General features: G+C 35.9%; 1 protein-coding gene across 1 annotated transcript in view; it reads left to right on the top strand.

The window, feature by feature from the left end:
• The window catches only part of CENPE (centromere protein E), a 38,251-nt gene extending 13,211 nt beyond the window's left edge, over positions 1-25,040 (top strand). The window contains exons 18-44 of the mRNA XM_076336838.1: positions 920-994; positions 1,249-1,371; positions 1,730-1,864; positions 2,485-2,662; positions 3,123-3,277; positions 4,318-4,632; positions 5,475-5,786; positions 5,999-6,157; positions 7,050-7,259; positions 8,184-8,468; positions 8,580-8,726; positions 9,611-9,832; positions 10,994-11,152; positions 11,360-11,581; positions 12,603-12,740; positions 13,584-13,784; positions 13,867-14,013; positions 15,537-15,749; positions 16,952-17,161; positions 17,678-17,887; positions 19,346-19,567; positions 20,191-20,394; positions 20,995-21,107; positions 21,624-21,721; positions 22,274-22,436; positions 22,885-23,150; positions 24,053-25,040. Of these exons, the coding sequence (XP_076192953.1) occupies positions 920-994; positions 1,249-1,371; positions 1,730-1,864; positions 2,485-2,662; positions 3,123-3,277; positions 4,318-4,632; positions 5,475-5,786; positions 5,999-6,157; positions 7,050-7,259; positions 8,184-8,468; positions 8,580-8,726; positions 9,611-9,832; positions 10,994-11,152; positions 11,360-11,581; positions 12,603-12,740; positions 13,584-13,784; positions 13,867-14,013; positions 15,537-15,749; positions 16,952-17,161; positions 17,678-17,887; positions 19,346-19,567; positions 20,191-20,394; positions 20,995-21,107; positions 21,624-21,721; positions 22,274-22,436; positions 22,885-23,150; positions 24,053-24,150 (4,980 nt within the window). The 3' untranslated portion in view covers positions 24,151-25,040. The remainder of the gene's footprint in view (positions 1-919; positions 995-1,248; positions 1,372-1,729; positions 1,865-2,484; positions 2,663-3,122; positions 3,278-4,317; positions 4,633-5,474; positions 5,787-5,998; positions 6,158-7,049; positions 7,260-8,183; positions 8,469-8,579; positions 8,727-9,610; positions 9,833-10,993; positions 11,153-11,359; positions 11,582-12,602; positions 12,741-13,583; positions 13,785-13,866; positions 14,014-15,536; positions 15,750-16,951; positions 17,162-17,677; positions 17,888-19,345; positions 19,568-20,190; positions 20,395-20,994; positions 21,108-21,623; positions 21,722-22,273; positions 22,437-22,884; positions 23,151-24,052) is intronic.
• The last annotated feature ends 430 nt before the right edge of the window (positions 25,041-25,470 follow it).

The raw sequence follows: 25,470 nt of genomic DNA, 5'->3' as shown, positions 1-25,470 counted from the left end.
CATAATGTAAGCATTTGTTGATACCCAGGTAGTAGATTAATTACAGCAATGCTGAAAGGTCACATACTTCACTAAATACATTAGTTGCAATCTATCAGTTTAAATCACCGCAGACATATATAGGTAAACTCTTATTCTAATGACATTAAATGACTTCTGACAGTAGTATTGTACCATATCTTCTACAACCGTCCTCTGTTTTTTAAGGTTACAGATTGGGTTTTCTTCTCGCTATTCTAACTACGTAGAAATACTCACAGGAGAGTGCTTGTTTTAAAGATTTTCACTGATCTTAAAAATATAGATTGGATTTTCTCATTACCTGTGCTTGTGACTACACAGAAGTACTTGTAGATGAGTGCTTGTTGTAAAGCTTTTCTAACAAAGACCGAAAGAAAAGAGTTCTTCAATTTTAGAAGTGCTTTTCTCTCTGGTCTTCTACTTGTGCTTCCTTTCAGAGGATGCCACTGAATGTGTTCATGGCTTGCTTTACCTCAACTTTGGCACCTTCTCATTCTTGTTAGTGAATAGATTAAATGATAAATATCTGCACTGTGTCATAAAAAGCTGCTTAACATGACTAGAATTTGAAATGACATATCTGTACAATTTCTGCATTAATTGCTTTGATCACATTGCTCTTGCTTCTCAGCTGTTGCAGATTAAATTGTACTTGAATCCTTTCTAATTACTGGGAAGCTAAAGAGAGCTTTGCATCTCATCTATCTATTCGAAAGAATATGTAGCAACTTGCTTTGTAGCTGTTTAAATAGATATGCGTGTGTATATATGGTTTGCCCACTAATAGAAAAGAAAACACAAGATAGACCTTGCTTATTTTCATGGTGTTGGCAACTAAAACTACTGGTGTGGGTGCTTTCTAACATCCTCTGCAATTTTGCTTCAATTTGCTCCACAGATACAACTAATGCATGAAATTACCAACTTAAAGAATCTAGTTTCAAATGCTGAAGTGTACAATGAGGAACTTGAGGTGAGCCTGTCCGTGAATTTACATGCAATATGACTTCTATGAAATGTGCTTGGTTTGTTTATCTTGAAATACTGTACCTGCTGAGGACAACCTAGACATCATTGGGTTCTGGTTAGTCTTACCAGCTATAAGAAGGATATGTCTAAAACCCATGAATGCTTACTATGTACAAAGCAGGTTTTTGTTAAATTCTTACCTGAAAAACCAGACTGGGTACTAGAATCTTCCTTCTCCCTTTTTTCTCCAATTTTTAGGCAGAAATAAACTCCAAATTGGAACAGCTGAAAGAGAAAGAGGAGAAAATAAAGATATTACAGAATCGTGTGGAAGAATTAAAGAAAGCGGGAGCAGAAAAAAAGGACACGTCTTTTTCAGTGGTAAATTTGAGTTTTCTGCTGGTTGAGAGATGGTTTTGGTTTTGCTGGAGGTGGGTTAAATTTAGGTATAACCTTGGTATAATTGAAATCTGCTTCCCTACAGATGTTAGGAAACTTTTTTACAAAGCTTAAAATGCTAATTACTACATTATCATACAGCAGGACTCTGAAGTAAAGCTAGGGGAAATGCTGCTTTTTATCCCATCTCTCAAACAAGCCTGCCACTGTTCCTTTTAGAGTAAACTTACCAAGTTTTCTGAGCCTGTATTCACATTTTAACTGCATTATAATGAACACATTTGCTTTATTATGGCTATATATTTTTTGATTTCTTTGGGTATTTATCTGTCTTTTTCAGGGAGATTCTGATAAGCTAATTGAGGAAATTCAGCAGCTGAATAAATCCCTCTTAGATAGTGAAACCATAGCCTTGGATGCCAAAAAAGAATCTGCTTTTCTCAGAACTGAAAATTTGGAGCTGAAGGAGAAGATGGCAAGTACTTGTTAAACTACATTTATAGCTGTACAAAATGATGTTAAGGGCCTATCTGCTCCCAGACCAGTGAAGGCGGCAATCAATAAAGACAAAATGTGGTAGAGTATTTGGAGAAAGCTAATTACTTGTGCTCCAAATAATGTTTTTATTATGGAATTCATGGAAAATGGGTCTTCAGAAGAAAGATGAAAAGAAAATAGAGGCTTCTTCCACAGGAGTGGGCAGTTAGTTTTTAGGTTTACTAGTAGAGAGAGCGAGCAGTGAACAGTCTTTGGGGAGTTACTAGGATATATAAGACTCCAAAACTAATTTTACCAGAGAACAGAAGAGAATAAGAGATGTGAACTCAAAAGTGGGATGGAACTTACTCTGAGCTTTGAAGGAGTAAAGACAAAGTAATAGAAGCAGTGATGCCCCTGACCTCTAAAGTAAGGTATGTTTTGTTATAGGACTTTGACAGGAATGCAGTTGTTAAATTGTGGCTTATTCTGCCATATTTATCAAGGCCAAAGTTGTTCAGAGTGACAACAGGAAATGTGACAGATGCAATATTTAAATGTTAAACAAGTAGACTTTTATTTTGTGTGTGACCTGCATGTTGTTTTGTTTTCCTGAAGAATGAACTCTTAAATAATTACAAGCAGATGCAAAAGGATGTTCAATTCTATCAAAGCCAAATAGAAGCAGGAAAAGCCAGTTACAAGAAAATGCAAGCTGACTTGCAGAAAGAGTTGCAGTCTGTATTTCAAGAAAACACAAGGCTAACTTCACTGATGGAGCATAAAGTTCCAAAAGGTACTGTTTCAGGTGGTGCTTTTTTCCCCTCCCCCTCTCCTCCCTTTTCCCCGTAACGGTGGGGGGATAGGGAAGACTTTGGCCTTTTTTCTCAAATACTTGGAGCTTCTGTCAATATAAAATATTAGAGTATCTGGTACTGCTGGCACATAGTAACTGCTTTAGCACTTTCTTGAACTATTTGGAAAACTGCAACTGATGGAATATTTTGTATTTCGCACAAAGACAGTCAAGTTAATGAAGGCTGTCAGGGAGAATCTAAAATAAACTGGATGTCAACCTAACAACTGATGACCAAATTCAGACCAGTAGTTTCATCTTTTAATTGTTGGCCATTGTAAAATATACATTTCTAGAATTATACTGATATGACATCCAGAACGCATTATGAATCTTCTGCTTAATTTAAAACATGCTTTTCACTCACTCTCTTATTAATCTGAACTTGTTAATTCTCTAGATCTGCTCTCTCTTGTGGAGCTGGAAAAAAAGGCAGCTGACTTAAAAGGAGAACTAGAAAAAGCATTGAAAGAGAATGCACTTCTACAAAAACAAGTAAATGAGTTATCAGAATTTCAGTCTCTACCAAGTACTGTTGAAATACAGCAGAAGGAGGTAAACAAAAAAATAACTTTTTCTTTGTTTTTATATTGTACTTGACTGGTAACATATTAATGGAGGCCTATTGGATATGAAGTTTTAAATCCAAATGTTGTCTTGAATCAAATAACCTGAGATTTTACAACTAAGTTCATTAAATTATTGTTCCTTGGGTATTTAATATTTGCACCTAGGAATAAATTTAAAATCACATGTTTAGTCACAAAGTCTACTATAATTAATTGGGAATTTCTAGTCCAACACTTGCCTACCTATTTGCCATGGCCACCACGATAACTCTGTGTGTATGTATAATGGTGTCTGATTCCAGTTTACTGTTCTAAAACTGAGGTTTTGTCTAAATGGGCAAAGAGAAAATTTCAAGACCTCTTAGCAGAAATGCTGCTTGAGAAGTGAGAGATTTAACTTGCAAATTCTGGAAAACTTGTAAGGAAACTTTGCTGTTTCCTGGCAGGTCAGGGCTTAGTAGACTAAGTTTGCTATAAATGTGTCTTAAAGGGTTTGTTTGTGAACACTTTCCAGGTTTCTTTATCCTTAAATACCTGCTACTAAGTGTGTGCAGTGAAAATTATTCTGGGCAAGTAATCTCAAACTCATGAATGCTTTGCAGAAAGTTCCAAACCCTTCCAGTGGTCTACTTCCACTAATAAAGAAAACTTAATTAGATATTAAAAACTTTATAAACTCTGTATCATGAAGAAAGTAGTGATACATCAAAATATTCAGTTTAGGAGTTATTGCTAGCAGTATAAGTCCAGTCCTAGCTCAAACATAGGAAAAAGGAAATATTTAAAGAACATCTAAAGACTTAGAGGAGAGGTTTCAAGGTTTTGGAGGGGGCTTGTCTGTCTTGCTTCTCTTTGAAGGATTGTTTGCTAGACAGCTCCCTCCCAACAAAGCAAAACCCAATGTACTGTGCTGTGTGTTTGTCTGTACTTTACTTCCTATATCTGCATACAAGCATGTTTTTTATTACGCAGCTATGACAAATACTGATTTAGAAAATGCTATTACTATTGCTTTTTTGTTGGTAGATTCTTGAAAAATGTGAGGAGCTGCGCATATTAAAATTGGAAAGAGAAAAACTGCTTTCTGAAGTAGCTGATAATGAAATTAAACTTAAACATATGACTGAAGAAATTGGAAAATCAAAAGACAATCTAGCAGATGCACAACTTAAATATGTGAAGTCTGATCAGGAATATGTAGCACTTAAACAGCTCCATGAAGAACTACAGCAAAAATATGTAGCTGCATCAGAAAACAATGAACAAATGAAGCTCCAAATAGATATTCTATCTAAAGAAGCACGAGAGTCTAAAACAGCTTTGGATGAAGTGAAATTGGAGGTCAGTGTCAGCTCGCTCCTTTTTACAGATAAGACAAGAGGAATTCATTCATAGAATAAAAAAAAAAAACTTTCTTTGAGAAGTAGTCTTCAAGGTATAAATAACACTATCATTGACATTCCGCTAGCATGAGTGGATATTACTTATCCTATGCCAGGTGTATAAGGTTGCAGGATTATGCAGCTCAATGGTCTCTTTCTTCATAGGCAAAGAAGTGTATATGTTGTTCCAGGTTATGTGTTCTCCTTCTATACTTGACCTTTTAATTCTTATTTGCAGAAAAAAGATACAACTTAAGCATGGGAAAAGAAATTTTTTTTATGTGCTGCTATGATCTACTCCATCTAAAGTCATAGCAACAAAGTTTCCTTATCAGGAACTGGAGGCTGGTTAGAACAGAAGATATTTCAAACCAAAGAGAATCACTGCAAAAATTGGCAATTAGAAAGGAAAAAAACACTTAAGAAAAGGGAACTGAAGATGCATATTTTTGACAAGGCTTTTGGGACTGATATGGCTGTCATATTCCAGCTATGGATTTGATAACTCCTAATTTGATAATTCCTAAGCTATACTACAATTTCATGTATGATGTTATGTCTTAGTAAGACTTTTGCTGCTAAGGAGGAACCACAGGAAGGTTCCATAAACAAATGTTTTCTTAATATGGGCAAGAATATAAGCAGTGACTTAAAGTGAAATGATGAACTTCCTATTCTCTTGTTGAAAGCTAGCATCTCTCACCCTTTCTAAGTGAATTTAAGATTCTGTGAGAACATGTACACGTTATGCAGTTTTGCATTACAATGAAAGTGTCTGGCCTTTTCCTTTACAAACTAAAGCTCTCTAGCAAAATGAAAGAACTGGAAGAAAAGACAGCAGAGCACAAACAACTTCTTGAGGTAAGAGAAGATTTTATTGGGACTCAGCAGAAGTTAAATGAAATGGAGCAATTAAAAGAGCAAGAAAAGATTATGGAATTGAGGCTGGAGGCCAAGGATTCGGAGATCCAGGCAGTTCTTCAGCAGCTTACTGAATGTCGGGAGGAAGTAAAAACTCTAACCCAGGAAAGAGATTACCTGAAGCAAAAAGAGGAGTCTCTCCAAGCTGAGACAGACCAACTCAAAGAGGATATAAAGGACACCATTTCAATGGTAGGAATTCTGCCTTTATAGAAATGGACTGTACATATTAAGGGGAAGAGGGTAAGAACACTTATAAACTACACTGAAATATACAGGGGAGTAGGGGAGTGCAGTTTTGTGTGGGGGTTTTTTGGCTTTTTTTTTTTAAATCAAGGTGTGCTTACTAATGTTGTAAGATACTTGAATTTTCTTTTGTGGATTTTCTTTCCTTTATTCTGAAGAACATTTTGGCACATGAAGAACTGAGAAATACACAGAGTTCTCTCAAGCAATCCCAGGACACTGTCAAGAAGTTGGAAAAAAATATTTCTGAAAAAGAATCTCAGATTCTGAGTGTTGAAGAGGCACTGGGGAAAACCATTAAAGAACTCGAAATACAGGTAAAACATCATGTAATAATTCAAAATAAAAATGCTTTTAATGTGTTTTCCAACACTGTGAAAACAAGCCCAGTTAGTCTGCTTATAGCCTCTTCTGCTTGTCCTTAGAAAATTTCTAGGCCTTTGGTACAAAGTGGGCAAGAAAGTACTGCCTGATCCAAGCCTTTACCGCTTGCTGATCCATTTCTGTAGAGCTTCAAGCTGTAATGTACACTCTAAGAAACTTTTACTTAACTAGTGTGCCCCATGGTTGTCAATTTGAGTCGTGGCATTAGATGGCAAATGGAAGAAGAGGTAAGGGTTATTTAAGGGTAGGAATGAGGCTAATGGTTTATAACACAGTCCAAATTAGAAGTGTAACACATGATTGTAAATGGCAGCTCAGTTCCCATCATACAGCAGAAGGCTGATCCACTGGGGGTTTTTGTGCCTGTTTGTTCAACAACTGACAAAGAAGGGTGCTGAGAATATTGTATGTTACACAGTTGCTTCAGTGGCACAGTTTCTCTGGAGGGAGAATCCGTAGTATGTAAGACTGGATTTTTCTTGAAGTATATCATCTGCCAGACCCAGTAAGTCAATGGCTGTCAATTCAGCACTTGCATATTTTGGAACAGATACATAAAAAATAATCCAACAGGTGTTTCTTATTTGGCTTCTTCCTCTCAGACTTTTTCTAGATAAAAATCTGGCTGATATTGCAGAAGAGACTGCTAAAGGTTAGCATTTAAAACAAAACAGGTGACAAAGGCTAAAGACTTGGTTCTGGAGTTTTTCTGGTTTGGTTACAGTGGTTTGATGTTAAAAATATTGTAGCAGAGTGAATCAAACAAAACTGCTGCATTTAATTTTGGTTTTGAATTGATGGAAATACTTTGCACATTTTTGATAGATATCACAAATGACAGAAGAAATAAAAATCGTCACATCGGAGAGAGACCAACTTGCTGAGGAAAAATCAGAAAAGAATAACTGTAGAGAAAGTGATCAGCTTCAGGTGCTAAAGGAACAAATCTGTTTCCTTACACAAGAGAACAATTCATTGCAGGATAAGCTGGACAGTTTACGTTTGAAAAAAGAAGAGTATGGGGAAGGAACTCTGGTAATTATACTAAGGCTGTAATAGAAAGCACGCTTATTTAAACTTTCACTTAAGTGAAAATAACTTGCAAAACAAACTGGAGAAAAGGGTCCTGCTACTTGACTGCAGACCGTTAAACACCAAGATTATTATTGTGTACTTGAAATAAATTCCACCCATATTGTTGTATATGGACAACTAGTAGTAGAATATGACGAACATTTTTCTGTAAATAGAATTTTAACTTGATACAGGATGGTGATGTTCTGAGTTGATCTGCACAGAGATGTGGTTCTATAAGTAGTTGAAGCTAAAAATTGCTCATCTTGAAAGGGTGGTTCTGCTTTTTCAAAGCATAGACAGAACTGACTTTTTTCCTGGCAGTGAAAGGGACATTGCAGCCAATGTCTTCCGTAGTTTGTCATGCTGATTGCATATATGTGTGTATATATACAAAGTGTGCGTGTGTACACACACTTCAAAGAAAGTAAAGTATGTGTGTATATTTTAATATTTATGGGGAGAGTAGACAAACTTCAAGGAAATAATTGTCTTGACACCATTATTATCTACTGTTGAGACTAGAAATATGAATAAGGTCTCTGTAGTTTGGTTTGTGGGGGGTTTTTTGTTGTTGGGGTTTTTTGTTTTGGATTGTTTTCTGGTTTTTTGCCCCTCAGGCTTAAACTATGGCCATGAAATTCTACTTTTGGTAACTTGTTTCAGAAGTCCTCACTTCAAATTTTACTTTTACGTGTCTCTTATTTCAAGAAACTTGAATTGCATACTGAGTTCAGTCAAATCTTATTTATTCTGAAAAAAAATACAGATCTCTCTAAAACATTGCTTCTGTTTGTTTTACATAATCAACCTGTCAAAGGTCAGATATGTTTCTCTTAAAGCTACTTCCCCAAATGTGTTGACTTCTATCTCTGTACAAAATAGATACCACAGATTCAAGAAAAATCTGTTGTGCAAGAATTATTTCTTCTGCGAGAAGAGCTGAGCCAGGCAAAAAGGAAATTGCATGAAATGGAGGAAGTGAAGGCCAATGAACATCAAAGAGAATCTGAAAAAATGGGGAGAACAGATTTTATTCCAAAATTGCATGACTGTCAGGAAGCGAGCACTCTGACAGAAAGAGGAGATGATGATCTTAAAATGCAACTGGAGAATCTCCAAAATGAGAGAGACCAGCTAAGAAAAACTATACAGGAGACAATTAGCATGGTAAGAAAAATTGTCCTATTCCTTTAGGATAATAGCTTTAGTAAACTTCTGTCTTAAATTTTGGAAGTGTTGTTCGGGCTTTAATGTATTTTAACTGTGTTGTGTCTAAAGAATTCAGAGATGCAGGAAGAGTTGAGATGTGCTCATAACTCTCTCAAACAACATCAGGAGACTATTGTGGAGCTGAAAGGAAGTATTTCGGAGAAAGAAAATCAACTCTTGAAAGCGCAAGAGGCATTGAATGAACTGCAACAGAAGGTCAGATGCAGATTTGTCAAGTAAACTAAAAATTCTATCAGGATTGGCAACCCATGTCCTCTGCAGACTTCAGTTTGTAAGGGTTCTGTAAAAGCAATAACAAAACTTAATTAAAAGTTTTTCCTTTCTTTTTTTTCCCTGTACTGCTTCTTGAAAGAATTCTATAGAACAGAGGCAGTGAAAAGATGATCAAATGCAATTTGACCTGCAAGCTACAACCCTTACTTATAACTAAACATGCCTCAGTGCTGAATCATGGAATATTATTTAGAATCAATACTGCTCTTTGACCTCAATGCATTTTCCAAGCCTTAAAACTTTAAATTCTAATAATATGTCTTAGTTATGTTACTCGGAAGATACTTGAGCAACTAAAAGGTAGTTTAGCTCATTCTTTAACTTGCTACACTATTATAAATTTCTTATCTACTTGTTATTTTCACGTCTGAAGCTATTGTGGCTTTTAGGCTTGATTCTAACAAGCGTTAATGTCTTCTATCTGCTGTAGATACAGCAATGATGGAGTCATTTTTATAGAATTATCATGGCCTGTAGGTTTTTACACATTCACTTTTGCCTACCAATGAGACAGAAGGACTAAAAACTTCTAAGCAAAATTGTTACATCTTTCTTCGCTTACTATAGCAGTAAACTAATGGAGGTGTCTTCTGTAAAATAATCCACTTATAACAACCCATATGTACAGATAGTGCTTGTGAAATATGATCTAATAACACTCTTCTTAAATCAGAACCTGATTATTGGGACAACAAAATTTAATAAATTAGAATGTTACTGTTATTTGATAGCTAGTTTAGAAAAAGTACTTCTACCCATGCTAGAGACTTAGAAATATTAATACTGGTTCTTATTTGCTCTTTCAGCTCACTGAAGTAACTGAAAACCTGACTCATGTCTCTTCTGAATACGGCAAGCTACTGGCAGAAAAAGAACAAATTGAAAGAATAACAAACGAGCAAATCTGTCAGCAGCTTGAGAAAATCACTTTACTTAATCAGGAGAAAGATGCACTACAGCAAATGGTAGAGACTTGTAAAGCAGAAAGAGATCGGTTAGAGGCTGACTGTCGGGAAAGCAAGGAGAGAGTATGTGTAAAATCTCTTAAATAATTGTTTTAAAGGCAGGTTGTACCACTGAATTATTTTGGTCATGAAGCCTTCTGCTATTCGGTATCTCTTCCTCTCCCTTCACTTGTTCACAGCAGCAGTAAACTAAAAATTTAGTGTACTAATCCAATCTCGATTTTTGGAATCTCTGTTTTTTCTTTCCCCTGTCCCTTTCCTGCCCTTTTGGTCACTGTGCCGCTCTGAGTTTAGGCACAGTTGTCTGCCACCTGCTGGACAAACACTCTGCAAGTTCCTGTTACATCTTTCATCTACAGTGCCTTTTGTATTTAGCACTGAACAGTGGAGGTAATCCAGGTTTACTGATATCTAAGGGCTTATTTCTTCTACCACTTCCACTTATTCTGGATTGATGAAGAGAAATCTAAACCCAGAAAAAAAACTGATTAGCTATCCTATTTCTCCTTCCTGATCTCTTATTTCTTGGCAGATTAGTGACTTCTTCAATATTCCAAGTATTTGCATGAAAAGTATGCTTATGTTGACACACTATTTCAGACAAATTCGTTCTCATATGTAGTTAACAAAAATCAAGCTGATAATTTCTAAAGTTAAAAGGAAGTCTGGTAAATTTTTTTTCCTAAGAGAAGCTCTGCAAATTATTTTAAGAAATGTAAAAGCTTTCATATGAATTTTAGGAAACCTCAGGTAGAACCACTGATCTCTCACGTATGTACAGACCAACTAATTTAAAAACTAATATCAACAAACTAGGATTATCAAATCTTTAATTTTAGGTTTACATCTTGCTGCTAAACAATTAGACAAATTGTTCATGTAACTGGTGGCAGTTGGCACAAGAATAAGGCTATTTTTCATGGCAGGGTGTTTTTGTTTTTTTTAAATAGTCACCTACATAATCTGTTCCCCCCACAACACTTTTTCCTTTCCTCTTTACTTCTGCCTACTTTTTTTTTTTTAAACTGATAAAGACTGTTTCTAAAGACTGTCTTCCTTTGGAGTTCTTAAACTAGGCATGGGGGAATGACAACTGAGGTTTTTTTTCTAAAGTAAAAGACTGATTCTGATAGTTCTCTCCTAGAAATTCAAATGCTTTGACTTATCGATAAGGAAAAACTTAATTATACTGAGTGAACATCTATGTAATACCTTGTTCTGCAGTCCTTAAAAGTTCTGACAGAAATGGAAAATCTACAGGAAGAACTAAGGCATCAGAAAGAGCAAGCTGATATCCAGAAGAACATGCTAGCAAATGGAGAGGAGAAATTGCAAAACACTGAAGAAAAACTAAATGAAGAAATAAACAAACTGAAAGAAAAGGCAAGTACAGTAATAAGAAATTCTTAGAAATAATTTAGAGGATGTCCCCTCAAGGACTCATTAGAGTAACAGGTATTTACCCATGATAACTTGTGCTGTTTTATTGGTCCAATAGATGATGTTGTGGTAATACAATTTAGCAACAGAAGAGGAGTTTTTGCTAATAGTTGTGTGGTTTTATACTTTTTTAAAAATATTTTTTAATAGGTAGTCAAGTTGAATGAGGACTTAAATTTGGTAACTAAGGAAAGGCACCAGCTTCTGGGAGAACTGAAAGAAAAGACTGAGAGTGAAAGCAGTAAACTTCAGCAGCTGGAGAAACAGTGTAATCTGTTAGCACAGGAGAGAGATCAGCTCCAGGAAATATTGGAAGATGTTCGAGCAGAGAAGAACAAACTGGAGATTAACCTACAGGAGAGTGTTGATAAGGTGCTTTATATTTGATTAAAGTATAATAACTATGAATGCCTGGTAGAGGAAGATGGTTAATTCTTGAAGCTCTCTTGAAAAATATCTTACAAGTATTGATGTTATATACCCAAACTGAAGAATATTGGCATGCTTTAACTTCTGTCTTGTGGAATGGTATTTAAAGATGTATATAAATTCTTTCAAAAATGTTATCTGAGGCTGCTTTATTTAGGAATAAATGAGGAACAGGAAAATACATGGGTTTCATTACCAAAATGCTTAACAGGCATTTTTTAATGAATTTGATGAAATGGTATGTTTTGTAGTTGAGCTGCAAAGTTTTGAAACTAAAGCTGACGAATTCTGACACTTTTATTTCTCTTCTGGATGAGGCATATCTTCACAACAGTGAAGACAAATGAATTGGGTGGTATCCATTGAGCAGCAGTCCTTGTTCAGATATTGAGTAGTCACTTCAAATATCTGTAGTTAATTCAGATCTATGGTGGGAGGAGAATCTACTTATGCTTGCTACCAATATCTTCCAATTCACCTGTGTTTTGAGTATCAATTGTCTTGCTGTAAAACTTCAACTTCACTGGAAATTCAGAGGTTTAGTGAAAGCAATGCTAGTTCCATAATAATTTATCAAAGATAATTTAACAGCACTCTGACAACAGTCCAACTCATAAAATTGTGTTAAGTAATTTCTAGATAGTTCTTGATGTGATCCCTACTCAAATTACATCTCTGCTTTGTGTTATTCATTTGTGTAAACAGGGATTGCAGAAAATATGTCCAAACATGTTTGTAGCAACTTTAATTCTTTACATTACCAAGGATTTATCAGTATGCCAGTTAGCAGGCTTTGCTTAGTGAAAGGAGAAACTTTAAGTTTCTTGTACTCAAACTAAAGGAGTTTGGTTTGTGCCAAGTATTTTAACTCCTATGAAATATTGAGTGGCCTGGTGTGTGAGAGGTAGATTCACGTGTTATCTCAGAACTTAATTTTATATTTGTTGCTCTATTTTTACTCCAGATTCTTGAAACCAAAAAGGAATTGAAATGGCAACAAGAACTCCTCAGCAATGAGAAGATCAAAGCTGAAGAAAGGGAAGACCACTTGTTAAAGGTTCAGAGGCGGTCAGAGATTTTGGAGGACAGCCTAACAAACAAGGTGAGGAGTTTGTCTTCTAATGTTTCACCACTAATGTGCTAAACTTTTGCTCAAGACAAATCCTATTTAATTTTTAACTCTCAGCGCATCATTTTTATGGGCGCTAAACAAGCGTGAACATGGGCAAAGGATTTTGTAGAAGTTTCTTTAGTGATGTTTAGAAGTAGCATCCTCAACTTGTCTCAGCCAGTTGGTCACTCCATTAGAATGGACACAAATTTATCCAACATGTGCAGGTTTAATATAATAGTAATTGTACATGTTTAAAAGGCACTGTGTAGACAGTATGAACCTAAGTGGGTTTGGAATCCTTGGTGCTTTGCACACTTTCAAACTATATTCGTTATTCAGAAAGTCTTGTACTTTTGCCAACTCAGTCTTTTTGCAGTTTTCACTTCTTTACTTGTCACCTGTCAAACTCTTCCTTTGTAGATCAAAGTATAATTAAGGATTGCTTCAAATTAGCTAATGTGTTCTATTCATTAGAGCAGATATGAAGGCAATTCCGTTGCCCATCGCTTATGCTAATCTTCTATTTCTTTTCACTTTCTTGTGATGTGGATGTATGTTGACTGCCTTTTTGTTTGTTTCCTCTTGCTTTACTGAAGACCAAAGTTGACTAAAGTAGAGTTCTCTGGGTGTCATGCTATTCTTCCTTTTAATTTCTTTTTCTGAGTGATTAGAACACCAAAATTATTTTTAAACCTCTCTTGCTCTTAGTGTGAATTTTAGAGTTACTGGAAATTCTTTGTATTTGACACAACAGATTTGAGTACTTCATAGGGGAGTACACAGACCAGGACCAAATTGTAATTCTTGCTTTTTCTCCACTATTTATTATAGATTCAACAGTTAACTGAGATGCTAAATAGCATATCATGTGAAAAAGACCAGTTATTGGCTGAAAGAACTAGTCACTCTTTCCAACTTAAAGAACAAATCTCATCAATTAATCGAGAAAAAGATGAGCTACAAAAACTTCTCCAGGATGTCAGGTCTGAGCGGGATCAGCTCAAGACAGAATTGCAAAAAAATTCTGAGATGGTTGGTGTTGCAAGTTGCATGCCGAAGTTATTCATAACTTCTCTTCTTGAATGGTACTTAAATATGTATGCTTTTATTTTAGTGTGTTGAGACAAATGCAAAACTGGAATGTGCTCTAGACCAACTGAAGCAGAGAAACCTGAATGATATGTCCATTCAGGTGAACCCACTGGATAATGCAGAGCAGATGGTTGATGATAGCCTGAAGGAAAAAACCTTGAAAATTAAGGTAAACTTACTTCTCTCCTTATTTTAAGGATGCATGTAAAACCTTAATACCGTTTGTTCTGGAGCATAAACCTTGCTTCTATGTATAATGTATAAAATTGTTTGCATATCTTGCTAAGATGCTGCAAACCATGGGATCGGTTGATTTGCTGTTGCTGTTCAGTGACCGTGCGTCTTGTTCCAAGAACATTAAATTGAACTTCAGTTGAGACATATCACTTGATTTCATTACTGTCCAGCCACCCCAATGAAAATAACTAGTCATATAGAAGTGCTTCACCATTTTGTTTTTGCAAAATCCCCCCCCCCAATCCTGCCTTCTATTACTCCCCATCAAAAATAAATTGGTTTCAAATAAATTAATTTCATTAAATAGCTTCTCTCCTCAAAATAGGAAGCTTCTGTAATTCCTCAGAGCTTTTGTTAATTAACTGTCCTGAGTATACTTTCTCACAAGTGTGAGAAGTACTGCTAACCTACTGAAAGCCAAAATAAACCAGGATTTATGAATAGTACGAAACATTTAAAAATATTAGAGTACCATTGTACTGCAGTCTGTACGTCTGTGCAGCAGGTTTGGGCATCATTCTATATGTGCTGGAAAAGCCCTGAGTGCTTCTTCAGTTAACACCAAAAGTGGTAAAGGACCAAACTACAAAAATCAGTTATGCGTAGCTTTCTCCAGTCACATTGTCTTTCTATCCTATATCAGCAGTAGGGAGCTGATAATGAGGGAAGTAAACATCAGTTGATCCCTTTTAACGGCACTCTCCTATTTTGTCTTTTGTAATAGGTAAGATCTTGTCTGCCTCTTTCTTGTGCAGTTTTCTCAAGTATCTTGTACTTGCTCCTGTTGGACACAGGACATATGTTAGTTCCAATGTTTTTACTGTGGTGTGAAGAGTTAAAAACTCGCGAATCCTGCTTCTTTCAGCTAAGAACCAAAGATGGAGACAGTATGCCTAGGAAGTTTTATACTTGCTTTAAAATGTCTAACCTAGCTTCATATGTGATATTTGAGTTGCAGTTTACTGGGAGTGCCTTGAAGCCTATTGCATTTCTCAGCCTGCTCACTGCTTGATTACATCTCCCTTTTTATGGCAGAGTGCTAGGAACAATTTCATGATCCGCTTCTTTCAACAAAGGACCAAGTAGATCAACTTGGGAGCCCATCTTGAGGGCAGCCCAGCTGGCAAACCTGTGAACAGGCAACAATTTCATTTCAGGCCTGATCTACAGGTCTTCATGTGGCCAGGCAATCTAAATCATGAAAATAATTTGAGCTTGTGAAATGATTTTCTGGAAAACTAAGAAATTCTCTGCTTTTGTGCCTGGCTTAGTGTTCTTTGTCATATTCCTGTGGCAAGTCAAAACTGAAGTCTTAGTCCTATTAACGTTTCTGTTGTAAAACCAATACATACTGTAGGGGTTAGTCCTGGAGTCTGATTTATTTTAAGCTTCTGTTTATAGCTAGTCACTCTTTTCTTTATTGTGACTGAATGAATTTGTTTCACTTGCATTTAGGAGCTTCTTGAGAAATTCCCAAATATGGGGAAGAGGTATGAATGTCTCTCTACAGTGTCTCTTAATCTAAAGAATGAACTGAGTAGTCAGAAAGCGCTGATAGCTGTGATACTGACTCAACTTTCATCGGAACAGAGTAAACAAGTCAAAAGGCTTCAAACTGAAAATGAGAAAATAAACAGTCATCTCCAGAGTTTATTGAACAAACTGAAGGTACCAACTTAAAATGCTGAATTTGTGGATGCTTCGTATTGTTTTGGTTTGGGGTTTTTTTAATAAGCTCTCAATATTAACAGTTAGGATTCTATATACTCTAGCTTTGATTTTTTGTGAATCCATATATTGTGGAAAATAAACTGATAGTAAATGCTTTACAATCCTGGAAAACTGGAACTATTTAGTTAAGTTAATCAACCTTAGTTTTTGACTGTAGTTCAGCTGCTTTGCACAGTATTATTTCATTATATTAATCCATTTTAATTGGGAAAAACTTTTTTCTGTACTCCATAAATCAAATTATGGACCCCTAAGTATGTATCTTACTGTGGGGGAAAGACATGCAAGAGATCTTGGAGATGCATGTTTACTCTGCAAAACTACCCAAGTACTTTGATAACTTCTATAGCCCTGCAGACCTTCCTCAATGTGTAGTTCAGTGGAGAAACTAATTCCAATTATCAGAAAAGTTATGGGCAATTAGGAAAGAATTCCTATTATATGCAGAAGTACAGTAAATGATAAAAGTTTTCTTCTGTTTATTTAGCATGAAATGTTAAGAGCTTTTTTGTTTGGAGGGGGTGGGGGAGGCAGGCCTGGGGAGACGGCAACATTCATGTCCAGTATACAAAAATGCTGGACATGATCTTGAGAGTCAGTCACCTCTATAAATATCCATTAGCTAAAAAGTTTAACAACTATTCCAAAGAGCCTTATTTCATAATTCATGTAGGGTCTTTAGGTTTTGATCTCTTTCTTTTTTTCCATAGATGCCTTTTAACTTTTATGGTTAAAGTTGTGATCGCTACTAGAATAAAGCTTTAAATCAGCACAGTGATATTATTCTTGTAGATCATCTGTACCTTTCACGACTCTAAAATAAAATAAATACAACAAAGAATACTTTGCTTTTTGAAGTCTAGATTCATGGAAGGCTGTCTAGAGCCTTTAGACTTTTTGGTGTTTTTAGGAGTCTACAAAAAGTAGCATACTTGAGAAATGCTGACCCAGTTGAAAGTCTTATATGCCATTGCTGTACAGCACATGTGAACTTGATCTTCTCAGTCATGTTTTACTTCTCCTGGACACCTATGGACTAGGAGAGTAAATAGATTGAATTATAAAATATGGAATTTTAGCTGGATGCAGGGTACCATTTTAAAACATACTCACTGATATATTCTGTGCTTCTACAACAGTTTCTGTTTGGTCGTGTTTGCTCAAAGAAAAGAGAATACCATACTACTGTTAACAAGTATGAAATGGAATTGCTTGAGGAAAAGAGAAAACAAGATCAGCTACAAGCTCAGATTCAGTGTCTCAGGAAGACTTATTTGAACCAGAATGAAACATCTTCTCAAGAGTTAAACATCAGTGAAGCGCTGCAGAGTTTGCACTTGGATGCAGAGGTAATATTTAAAACAATTTTCAAAGACTTGCATATTTCAAGGCATGGGGTAATGTGGTGGTGCTGATCTAATGGCATTGCTTTTATCTGTTAAGACTTCACTTAAAGGGAGGGGGGTAGAATTCTTTTTTTAGTGCTACTAATTCTATAATATGAAGGTTCTGTTTTATAAAGTGGCTCAAAGTGAAATTGTTAGGTTATAAAATAGTGGAAATGTTTACTCATTTGCCCTGTAAAATACGTATTACCCTATACAAGATGACTTTTAAAACAATGACAAACTTTTACTAACGTGCTCTTTTTTTTCCCCTTTCCCCTTCCCACCTGCCCCAGGAATGTAGATTTTCTTATCTTCTCAGTAGGGTGTAATTTAAGTATAGTGAAATTCCTTTTATATGATAATTAGATGCTAAAACAGACTTCCTGAAAATATTGATAGCTAAGAGGGCAAAATCTATCTTTAGACATATAGTTATCAAAGCAATATTTAAACTTGAATTCCTTCTTTTTTTTAAAGAGCATTCTCAAAGATGTATCAGAAATGGAAAGTGAACTTCTCTGCATAGAGGCAGAGTTACAGCAGGAAGAAAGTGCTAGAAAAGAAACAACACAGTTCTGGGAAGCTTGTTCAGGAACTCACTGTGATGCAGAGGAGCTTAAAGAAGAGTTAAAGAAAGATAATGAAAGGCTTTTGCAAGTCATTAACTTCTGGACTCCTAAAGTAAAGGTACAGTTAAGTCGTCTTTAATCAGAAATGTATTCTGTGTATGTACTCTGTAAATGCCTCTAATCTGATTGAAAACAAAACACACAAAAGGCTATTTAAAGAGCATTCATTATTATCAGCACTTACTATATTCATACTTAACTGTAAGATGTAGGAATACTTAGGACAAGATTTTTAAAGACTTCTTTCCTCATGCATCCAAACTTGGAAACTTGCTTTGTGAAAGACTTTCTAGGCAATAAATGGGGGGGGTGTGTTGCATTTTTATTAGACTGAATTCTTGAAACTGTAGGATCAAAATTTTTATATAGCTTTGCTTGCAGAACTTGGTAGCCTGATACAATCACTTTCTCCAGGCTTTATGCCCACAAGATTGTCTGCTCTCTTCAAGCCACCTTTATCAAAACTACTTTAGCCATTTTTAAAACTCAATTGTAATTTATATTCTCACATCTTTTCTAATTTCAGAAAGTCAAGTTATTCTAGAGGTGGTTCAGCCTTCCTTTCTCTCTTTCCTTCTTCTTACCTCTTGCCCCCTTTGGAAAAAAAAAAAGACCAAGTGTTTTACAGGGTTAAGTGCATCATGAACAGGATTTCTGAGATTTCATCTTTCTGATTAAATGTATTGAACATTTCTCAAAAAACAGGTTATGGGAGGGAATCCACTATATTCTGATTAGTTGTTAAGAACAGTCTTCATAACAAGCGTATCCTGGAAGTTGCTGGTCTGTTCATACTATTATTCCTTCTACTACTATTGATCTGAAGTATGAAGAGCTCATCACCCTCCTTCCCCCAATGTTGTGACTCAGTTCTGTTAGCCTATTTTAAAAAGTTTCTTCTGTAGAGTTAATAACCAGTCTTGACTTTTTCAGGATTTCCCAATGTTGGCAGGCTTTTAGGAAGAATTCCCTGACAGGCATATTATGTGGATCAAAGCTTTTACTAAACAAAAAAAATCTAGTATAATGTTGCCATTTTGCTGACAAGTGTGAAGGTTTTTCTTTATCTGGCATGTTAAGCATATGGGTTTCTAGAATAGTCCAATGTGTATGTTTTCTCTCAAATGGTTTCACTTTAGTCAATGAATACATTCTAGCAAAAACTTCTATGAATAATTGTGTGTGTTTGTTACTGACATTGAAGAAATCTTTCCGATATAGTTCCTTTGTTTCTGTAATGTTAGTGTGTGTTTGAGTTAATGCAGAAATGCTGGTAAACTTGCAATGCATTATCTTCTTCTCGTGTCCCTTCCTGCCTCCCCATCTTTTGGAAATGAAACCAGTCTTTTGAGTGCTAGTGATTCCATTTCTGGTAGCAAGCATCTTCAAATGGGATGCTGAAACAAGAATCTGAAATTAATACATGCCAGGATACTTCCTGTTTCTTCACTTACCTTATTTCTAGTAGATTCAAAAATTATTCAAAATTTATCTGTATGACACTACTTATTTTCAGATACTCCTTCAACTTTCTTCAGAGCTGGATGCCAGAACTGCCAATTATTGTAAAAATGCTGATGTTGAATTGAAACAGAGAAAAGAGAAAAGTGAGGAGTTGCTTCAGGAACTAAACACTCTTAAAGAGCAACTGGCCCCTGGTGGCTCTGCCAGTCTCGCGCTACAAGAAGAAAACTACAGGCTTCATAACAAATTAAAGGCTGCAGAACAAGATATAAAGGTACTGATATCTGTTTCTAAGGAAACCTTCTCTGATGCTTGTTTTCTAAGTGAGAGTACTTCAAACTGAAAAGAAAATAAAGATTGATGGCAACTGTAAATCTGTGCCACACAATACATTAGCCCAGACTGCACTTCATTTTTGTAGCTTTTTTATTCCCAGAGTGAAAATTTGAGCTCTTGCCTGTAATGTGATTATTTTAATTGCCTACACAAATACATGTCAGTTTAGAAATCCATATGAAATGTTCCCATTTGTTTTTGAAGTATTAATTTTAATAGTGTGATACTCTTGATGCATCCTTCAAGTATATGGTATTCACTATGTCAAACTAGAAGCTGGAGAAGAATTCTGTCTTTAATCCTTGGAATTGAGGACTCATTTTCTCTGTCCTATTTTTTTGTCACAGTTACCCTTGTTCAAAGCACTTTTTTTAGACTTGAGTGTTCCAGAATACTAAAAGGTGACACAAAACAGTGAGGTTGCCATAGAGCCTGTAGTGTTGGATTTTTTTTGTGTGTGGCTTGGGGTTTTTGTTTGTTTTTATTAAGAATATGACCATGTGCTGTTACTGTTCTATCTCTTGGCATAACTACTCATAACTAATTGTTATATCTCAATAGGCTATGGGAGTAAAAATTCAGAAGTTGGAAAATGTAATAAATGAAGTAGGAAAAAACGTCAAAGAGAAAGATGACAGCATAAACAAGTTACAAGCACAGATAAGAATAAAAACAGCGACAAGTGAGCTCACCCAACTGCAAGCCAAACTGAATGAGACAGAGAAGTGCCTCAGAACTGCCTTAACAGAGAATCAGAGTCTTCAGGTATGAGCAAAATACTTTACTCTTCTCATTTTCCTCTGATCTCAGAGAGAGTGAGCATGCTTGAGAACAGCTGTAGATGAAATGTAGCTCTCTGAAGTCAATTTATTCTTCTGTATGGCATTCTTAGAATAAAACACTACTCGCCTGTTTAGCATGCAGTTTCACATTCTACCAATGCAGCCTTCAGGAACAAAATATAGAACTCATGTTGTGATATTAGAAGCTAAATTTATCACTTGTACATGATGCATTTCTGAAACGTTCTAAAAAACTTTTAAATTTTGAAACTGAAGCATGAGCTGTTTTTTTCCTATGTAATATATCTGCTTACTAGTTCAAAATTCCTGGACTTATATCTGCAAACAAGTCAGCAAAACTTGCTAAAATATGACTGCATCTAATACACCAGAGTTAGGATACCAACTAATACTATAGTGCTAGTTGGTAATGTGGGCATTCTTACTCCAAAATAACTTCCTGTTCCCAGTCTTGTCCTGCAAAATCTAGCAGATCATAGTAAAGATAGAAAGTAAGCAACCCCTAAATTCATTGCTAAGTAACAAGCCTTTCTTCATACTAAACCTTTTATTTTATCTTCAGGCAAAATTAGATAAAGGTGCTGAGTTGTACAAAGAAGAAATTGATCATCTCAAAACACAATTGGTAAAATATGATATGGAAAGAATGAAACAATCCAACTCTTTTGATATGAAGTGAGTTCCAATTTTACCTTGTTACAATTCTCAACTACTTAGTTCTTAGCTTCTACTTTTCTGTTTACTTTTTTCCACAGAATAAGAAGTGAGCATTCAGCTTTCGGTGTCCTAGGTTTTTATTGTAGCTAGATTGCAGAGAAAGTAAAAACTATACGCATCTCTGAGTACAAAACTCCTTCCCTATACACCCACCAAAATTTCTCAATCAACCCATGTTCAGCCATAAATCAAATAACTGTTCTGACAAAAGAAGGTGAGGGGAAATCAGTAATTGAAAGCACTCTCTAGTTCACCGGAGAGAAGGGATACACGGAGAACGATTCTAGTCCAACTTTTGGTTTTCTGCACTTTACCTAAAATCTAACTGACAATGAAGTTTATGTAGTTTAGCTGTATAACTTGGGTATGCTTTGTATTTGATACTCATTTGGAAATCAAACTAGCTCTCCTGCAACTGTAATAACTTATTAAACTGAGGATTTCTATTTTTTCTTCCCTTCCTGCCCCATATAGACTTGCTAATTATAAAGCTCTTGCAGAACACCAAGAGCAACAGTTAAGAAAGCTAAAAGAAGAACTTAGAAGAGCACAGCAAGAACAAGATGTTACTGGTAAATTCAAGATAAATATAAGGGACTCTTTCATGTTAAACATTTGGTTTTAAGGTTATATGGTTAAGTCCAGATTGAGATGCAGGCCTTTTACCTCAAAGGGTATGAGGGGGATTGGGTGCATTGGAAGATGAGATGGATTGTGATTCACTGCATTAGAATCACAGCAGTTCTTGTGTGTATTTCTCTAGCTGTGTTTGCACTTGTGGTGGGATAAGCTGCAGTGGTATAGCTCGTGTTGCCATTTTTGCCTTGACTGACTTCACATATGAATAGCTAGTTCTAATCATAATTATGACATACCTGAAACTATAACTATTTTCACTCTAAGTGGCCCAATGAAGAATCTTTTAAACTTCTTAATATCTCCCTGGCAGTGTGAATACTGGGAGGTGTGTTTGTGTATAAAAAAAGAATAGCTGTTGTAATGACACTTGTAAAAACCTCACTAGGTTACATATAAGACCATAGGAAGGAATAGGCTAAAAAAAAAATTGGCCTGGTTTTAAGCACTGTCCAAATAACACACATGTGTATAAAACTGTTTTCTAGTGGTGCTGGAAAAAGAAGCTCCTCAGCAATCCCAAAAACCCCTTACTTGTGGTGGTGGCAGTGGTATTGTACAGAGCACACAAATACTTGTTCTAAAATCTGAACAAGCTAAGCTACAGAAAGAGAATTTGCACATGAAGAAACAAAATGACCTTCTACTAAGGTAAGTTATAAAGCTGATCAGCAACATGTAAAATCATTTGTTGCTATTTAACTATGCATGTCATTAGTGTTTCTTTCTGTGAGACCTGTAGAAGTGAGTAATTATTATTAATTTTAGATTTTCTAGATTCTTTCACATCGTAAACTTTTATTTAAAGCTAGTGACTTATTGCTTACATATCTTTATGGCTTTTGAACTTTAAATTGCTTTCTTTCATAAGAATCTCTTAAATGCTAGAAGATATACCTAAATTTTATGTCGGAAGGAATTTTAGCTTAAAAAAAAAATTGTCTCTGAAAGCAAGATACCCAGATATGGTCTTGCATTGCATGTCTGTGGTATGTCATCTGAAAATACAGGAACTGTCTGTTGTCAGGAATTTTTCCTTACTTAAAGGAACTACTTTAAATTTTTTTAAATGCCATTTTTTTTTTTTTTTTCACTTCAGTAATGAGCTTCAACTGAAAGAGGAACTTAGAAAATGGAAAGAAAGAGCACTAAAATGGAAAGAACGATCCTCAAGAGAAACCACTCGAGAGACAGTACCCCTTGGTACTCCAAGGAAGACAGTGTCATATTCCCTTAAAGAGCAAATGCCTTCACCCTCCAAGGAACCTATTTCTCAAGAAATTGTGACTCAGGACGTAGCAAAGCCTCTGCCACTGACTTGTCCAACAAATTTCTTTGATAATTCCAGCTTGGGTACACTAACAGGTACGTAACACGGTGGTGTTGTCCTATAAAGATTTGGAGAGGCAAAATATAAGGGGTGGTCTGCGAGCTGAGTGTAAATGCTCTGTACTTTCTATATTCAGACCTGAAACTTGCATGATAACACAGTTTTCCTGAATGGGGTTAGTCAGCTGTCTGTTGAAGGGCTGACCAGCTAGAGCTGTGAAGCTTATATGTGCTCTACAGAACCTAAATACTTAAATGGATCCTTCACCCCCTGAAGATTATACAAACTTTTTTTCTTTTGCTGCAGTGGAAGTGTTGATGACTGACTTTAAAAAGTGAATTAGCAGAATATCATTACTAGATAGCTGATGCTCTAAAATGTTTTACTTTTTAACTTTACATTGGTTAAGCACAGACTTCTGGCAAAACTATTCAAAGTTAACTGCTGGTTAACTTTTTTCTAAACTTCAAGATGGTAGACTTTAGTCTTTGATGTTGAATCTGCCAGTCTGCCTGGCTCCAGCTGCAGTAGTAGCTGTTTTGGTAACTTCTGTTCCTCAGCCCTACTCAGGATTTCTTATCTGGCCTGGTGACTTCTGGGGAAGTCTCCTAGTGATCTATGCTAGCATATTAATGCTATTGCCCTCATCATTACACTTGCTTCTAAAAACTTTCAGAAGGCCTCAGCAGACATGTTGAAGAGTTAACCAGTTTTCAAGGTATTAATGGCAGACTTCCAGAAAGAATCTGACTCATTGCTGTTTCTTGTGATGGCCAACTTGGTAATAGTACAGACTTCTCACAACACAAAGCTCCTCAGAGGCAAGCTTTGATAGTTGACATTTAAAACACTAGTCAAGATTAAATTGTTGTATTCCTACTGCCTGTCTAACTGGGAAAGTTTAAGTGTTACTTCAATGTTCTTGTCTTCTGTATAGATACACGACCTGCGGGAATAGAGCCCACAGAAGAACATCTTAAGCACTGGTTTGGAACTTCAGATAAAGATAAAGCCCCTGATTGTACCACCCAATAAAGGTGCTCTGTTGTAAGCTGCCTTTGCAGTAGCTACAGCCAGAATCTGCATATATGAAAGACAATTGCTTATCAAAAGCAATCAGCCAAATTCCACGAATTGTGAGAAGAGCGCTGGTGGCGTGCAAATCCCTTGCTGTCTCGGAGTTGCTATTTTTCACAACTGGAAAAGCTGGAATACAAGAACAAAGATGGAAAAGCAGTCAAGTTGCCCACAACCTGCTGATCTGATGATGATCTGCTTTGGGTTTTTTTTTTCGGATGGCAAAGAAAGAAAAGCCAATGTATTGAAGAAAAAAGGGAAACAGGAATGGATCACAAACTAATCTACTGTGAAACTTCTCAATCTTAAACTTAATTCTGTCATTCCTAAAACAGCCCTCTTCTGGGTGGTCGATATTTGTACCTTCAGAGTGCTATTGAGTTGGAAAGAACTATACTTTTTGTTTCTCAGCATATGGCTTTATAGCATGCGCTCTCTCTAAATCCACAGAAACTGCATTTTCAGCACAATTTTAACTTCTCTATCTGGACGTTGCAACTGAAGTTACTAACTTTCTGTTTATAGGGCACACAATCAAGGGTTCCTCTTAAACTCCTTACGATATTTCTGCAGCTCAGCCAATTATGGTACCAAGAGTAACTTTGTATTTTGGATCATCTTTCCAATATACTTGTAGTTCCTGTCTGAAGTTGGGTATTGGAATTTTTTTTATAGTAAGCAGTGGACCTGACACTCTTCTGCTACTCTAGTGAATGGAAAACAAACTGGACGATCAGGGCTGCAAGACGGACTATTTTACTAGCCTGCTTATCTGCATTGCGAGACCTACTTTTTTGTATTTTTTGTATAAGAAGGTTTGTTTTGACAATAAACTTTAATGTGTTAAGTATTTAAAAATACTTCTGCTGGTCACTTCACTTGTGCTATGATCTAAGGATGTTGATTACAATATTCAGTATCTAAAGACTATCTTTTATAGTAATCTCGCCACTTCCATCATCATTATGCTTCTTGTCTGTGTCCTCTCTAGCTTTCCGCAATAATTACTTTGTGTGGAAGTTTACTGTTGCACAGGTCTAGATCACCAGTGTTTTGTTTAATTCTTCTTTCTAACTGAATCTTTCACTGTCAGGAAATGTTTGAAGTCTAAAAGATAGATCCTCCTCCCTTTCCTCCCCATACACCCTCCACTGCCAACTAAGTAGGAATTTGGCACTCAACCCAAGATCAACTCCTTTAAGAATGAAATCATCATGAGGTGAGAAAGTCATACCTAAGAAAGATATCTGCATCAAAAGCATTATCCTTATTTTATAG

The sequence above is a fragment of the Aptenodytes patagonicus genome, chromosome 4 (genome assembly GCF_965638725.1).
Source record: "Aptenodytes patagonicus chromosome 4, bAptPat1.pri.cur, whole genome shotgun sequence".
Classification (NCBI taxonomy): Eukaryota; Metazoa; Chordata; class Aves; order Sphenisciformes; family Spheniscidae; genus Aptenodytes; species Aptenodytes patagonicus.
The sequence above is the reverse complement of the archived record's forward strand: the minus strand, read 5'-3'. Positions and strand labels throughout refer to the sequence as shown.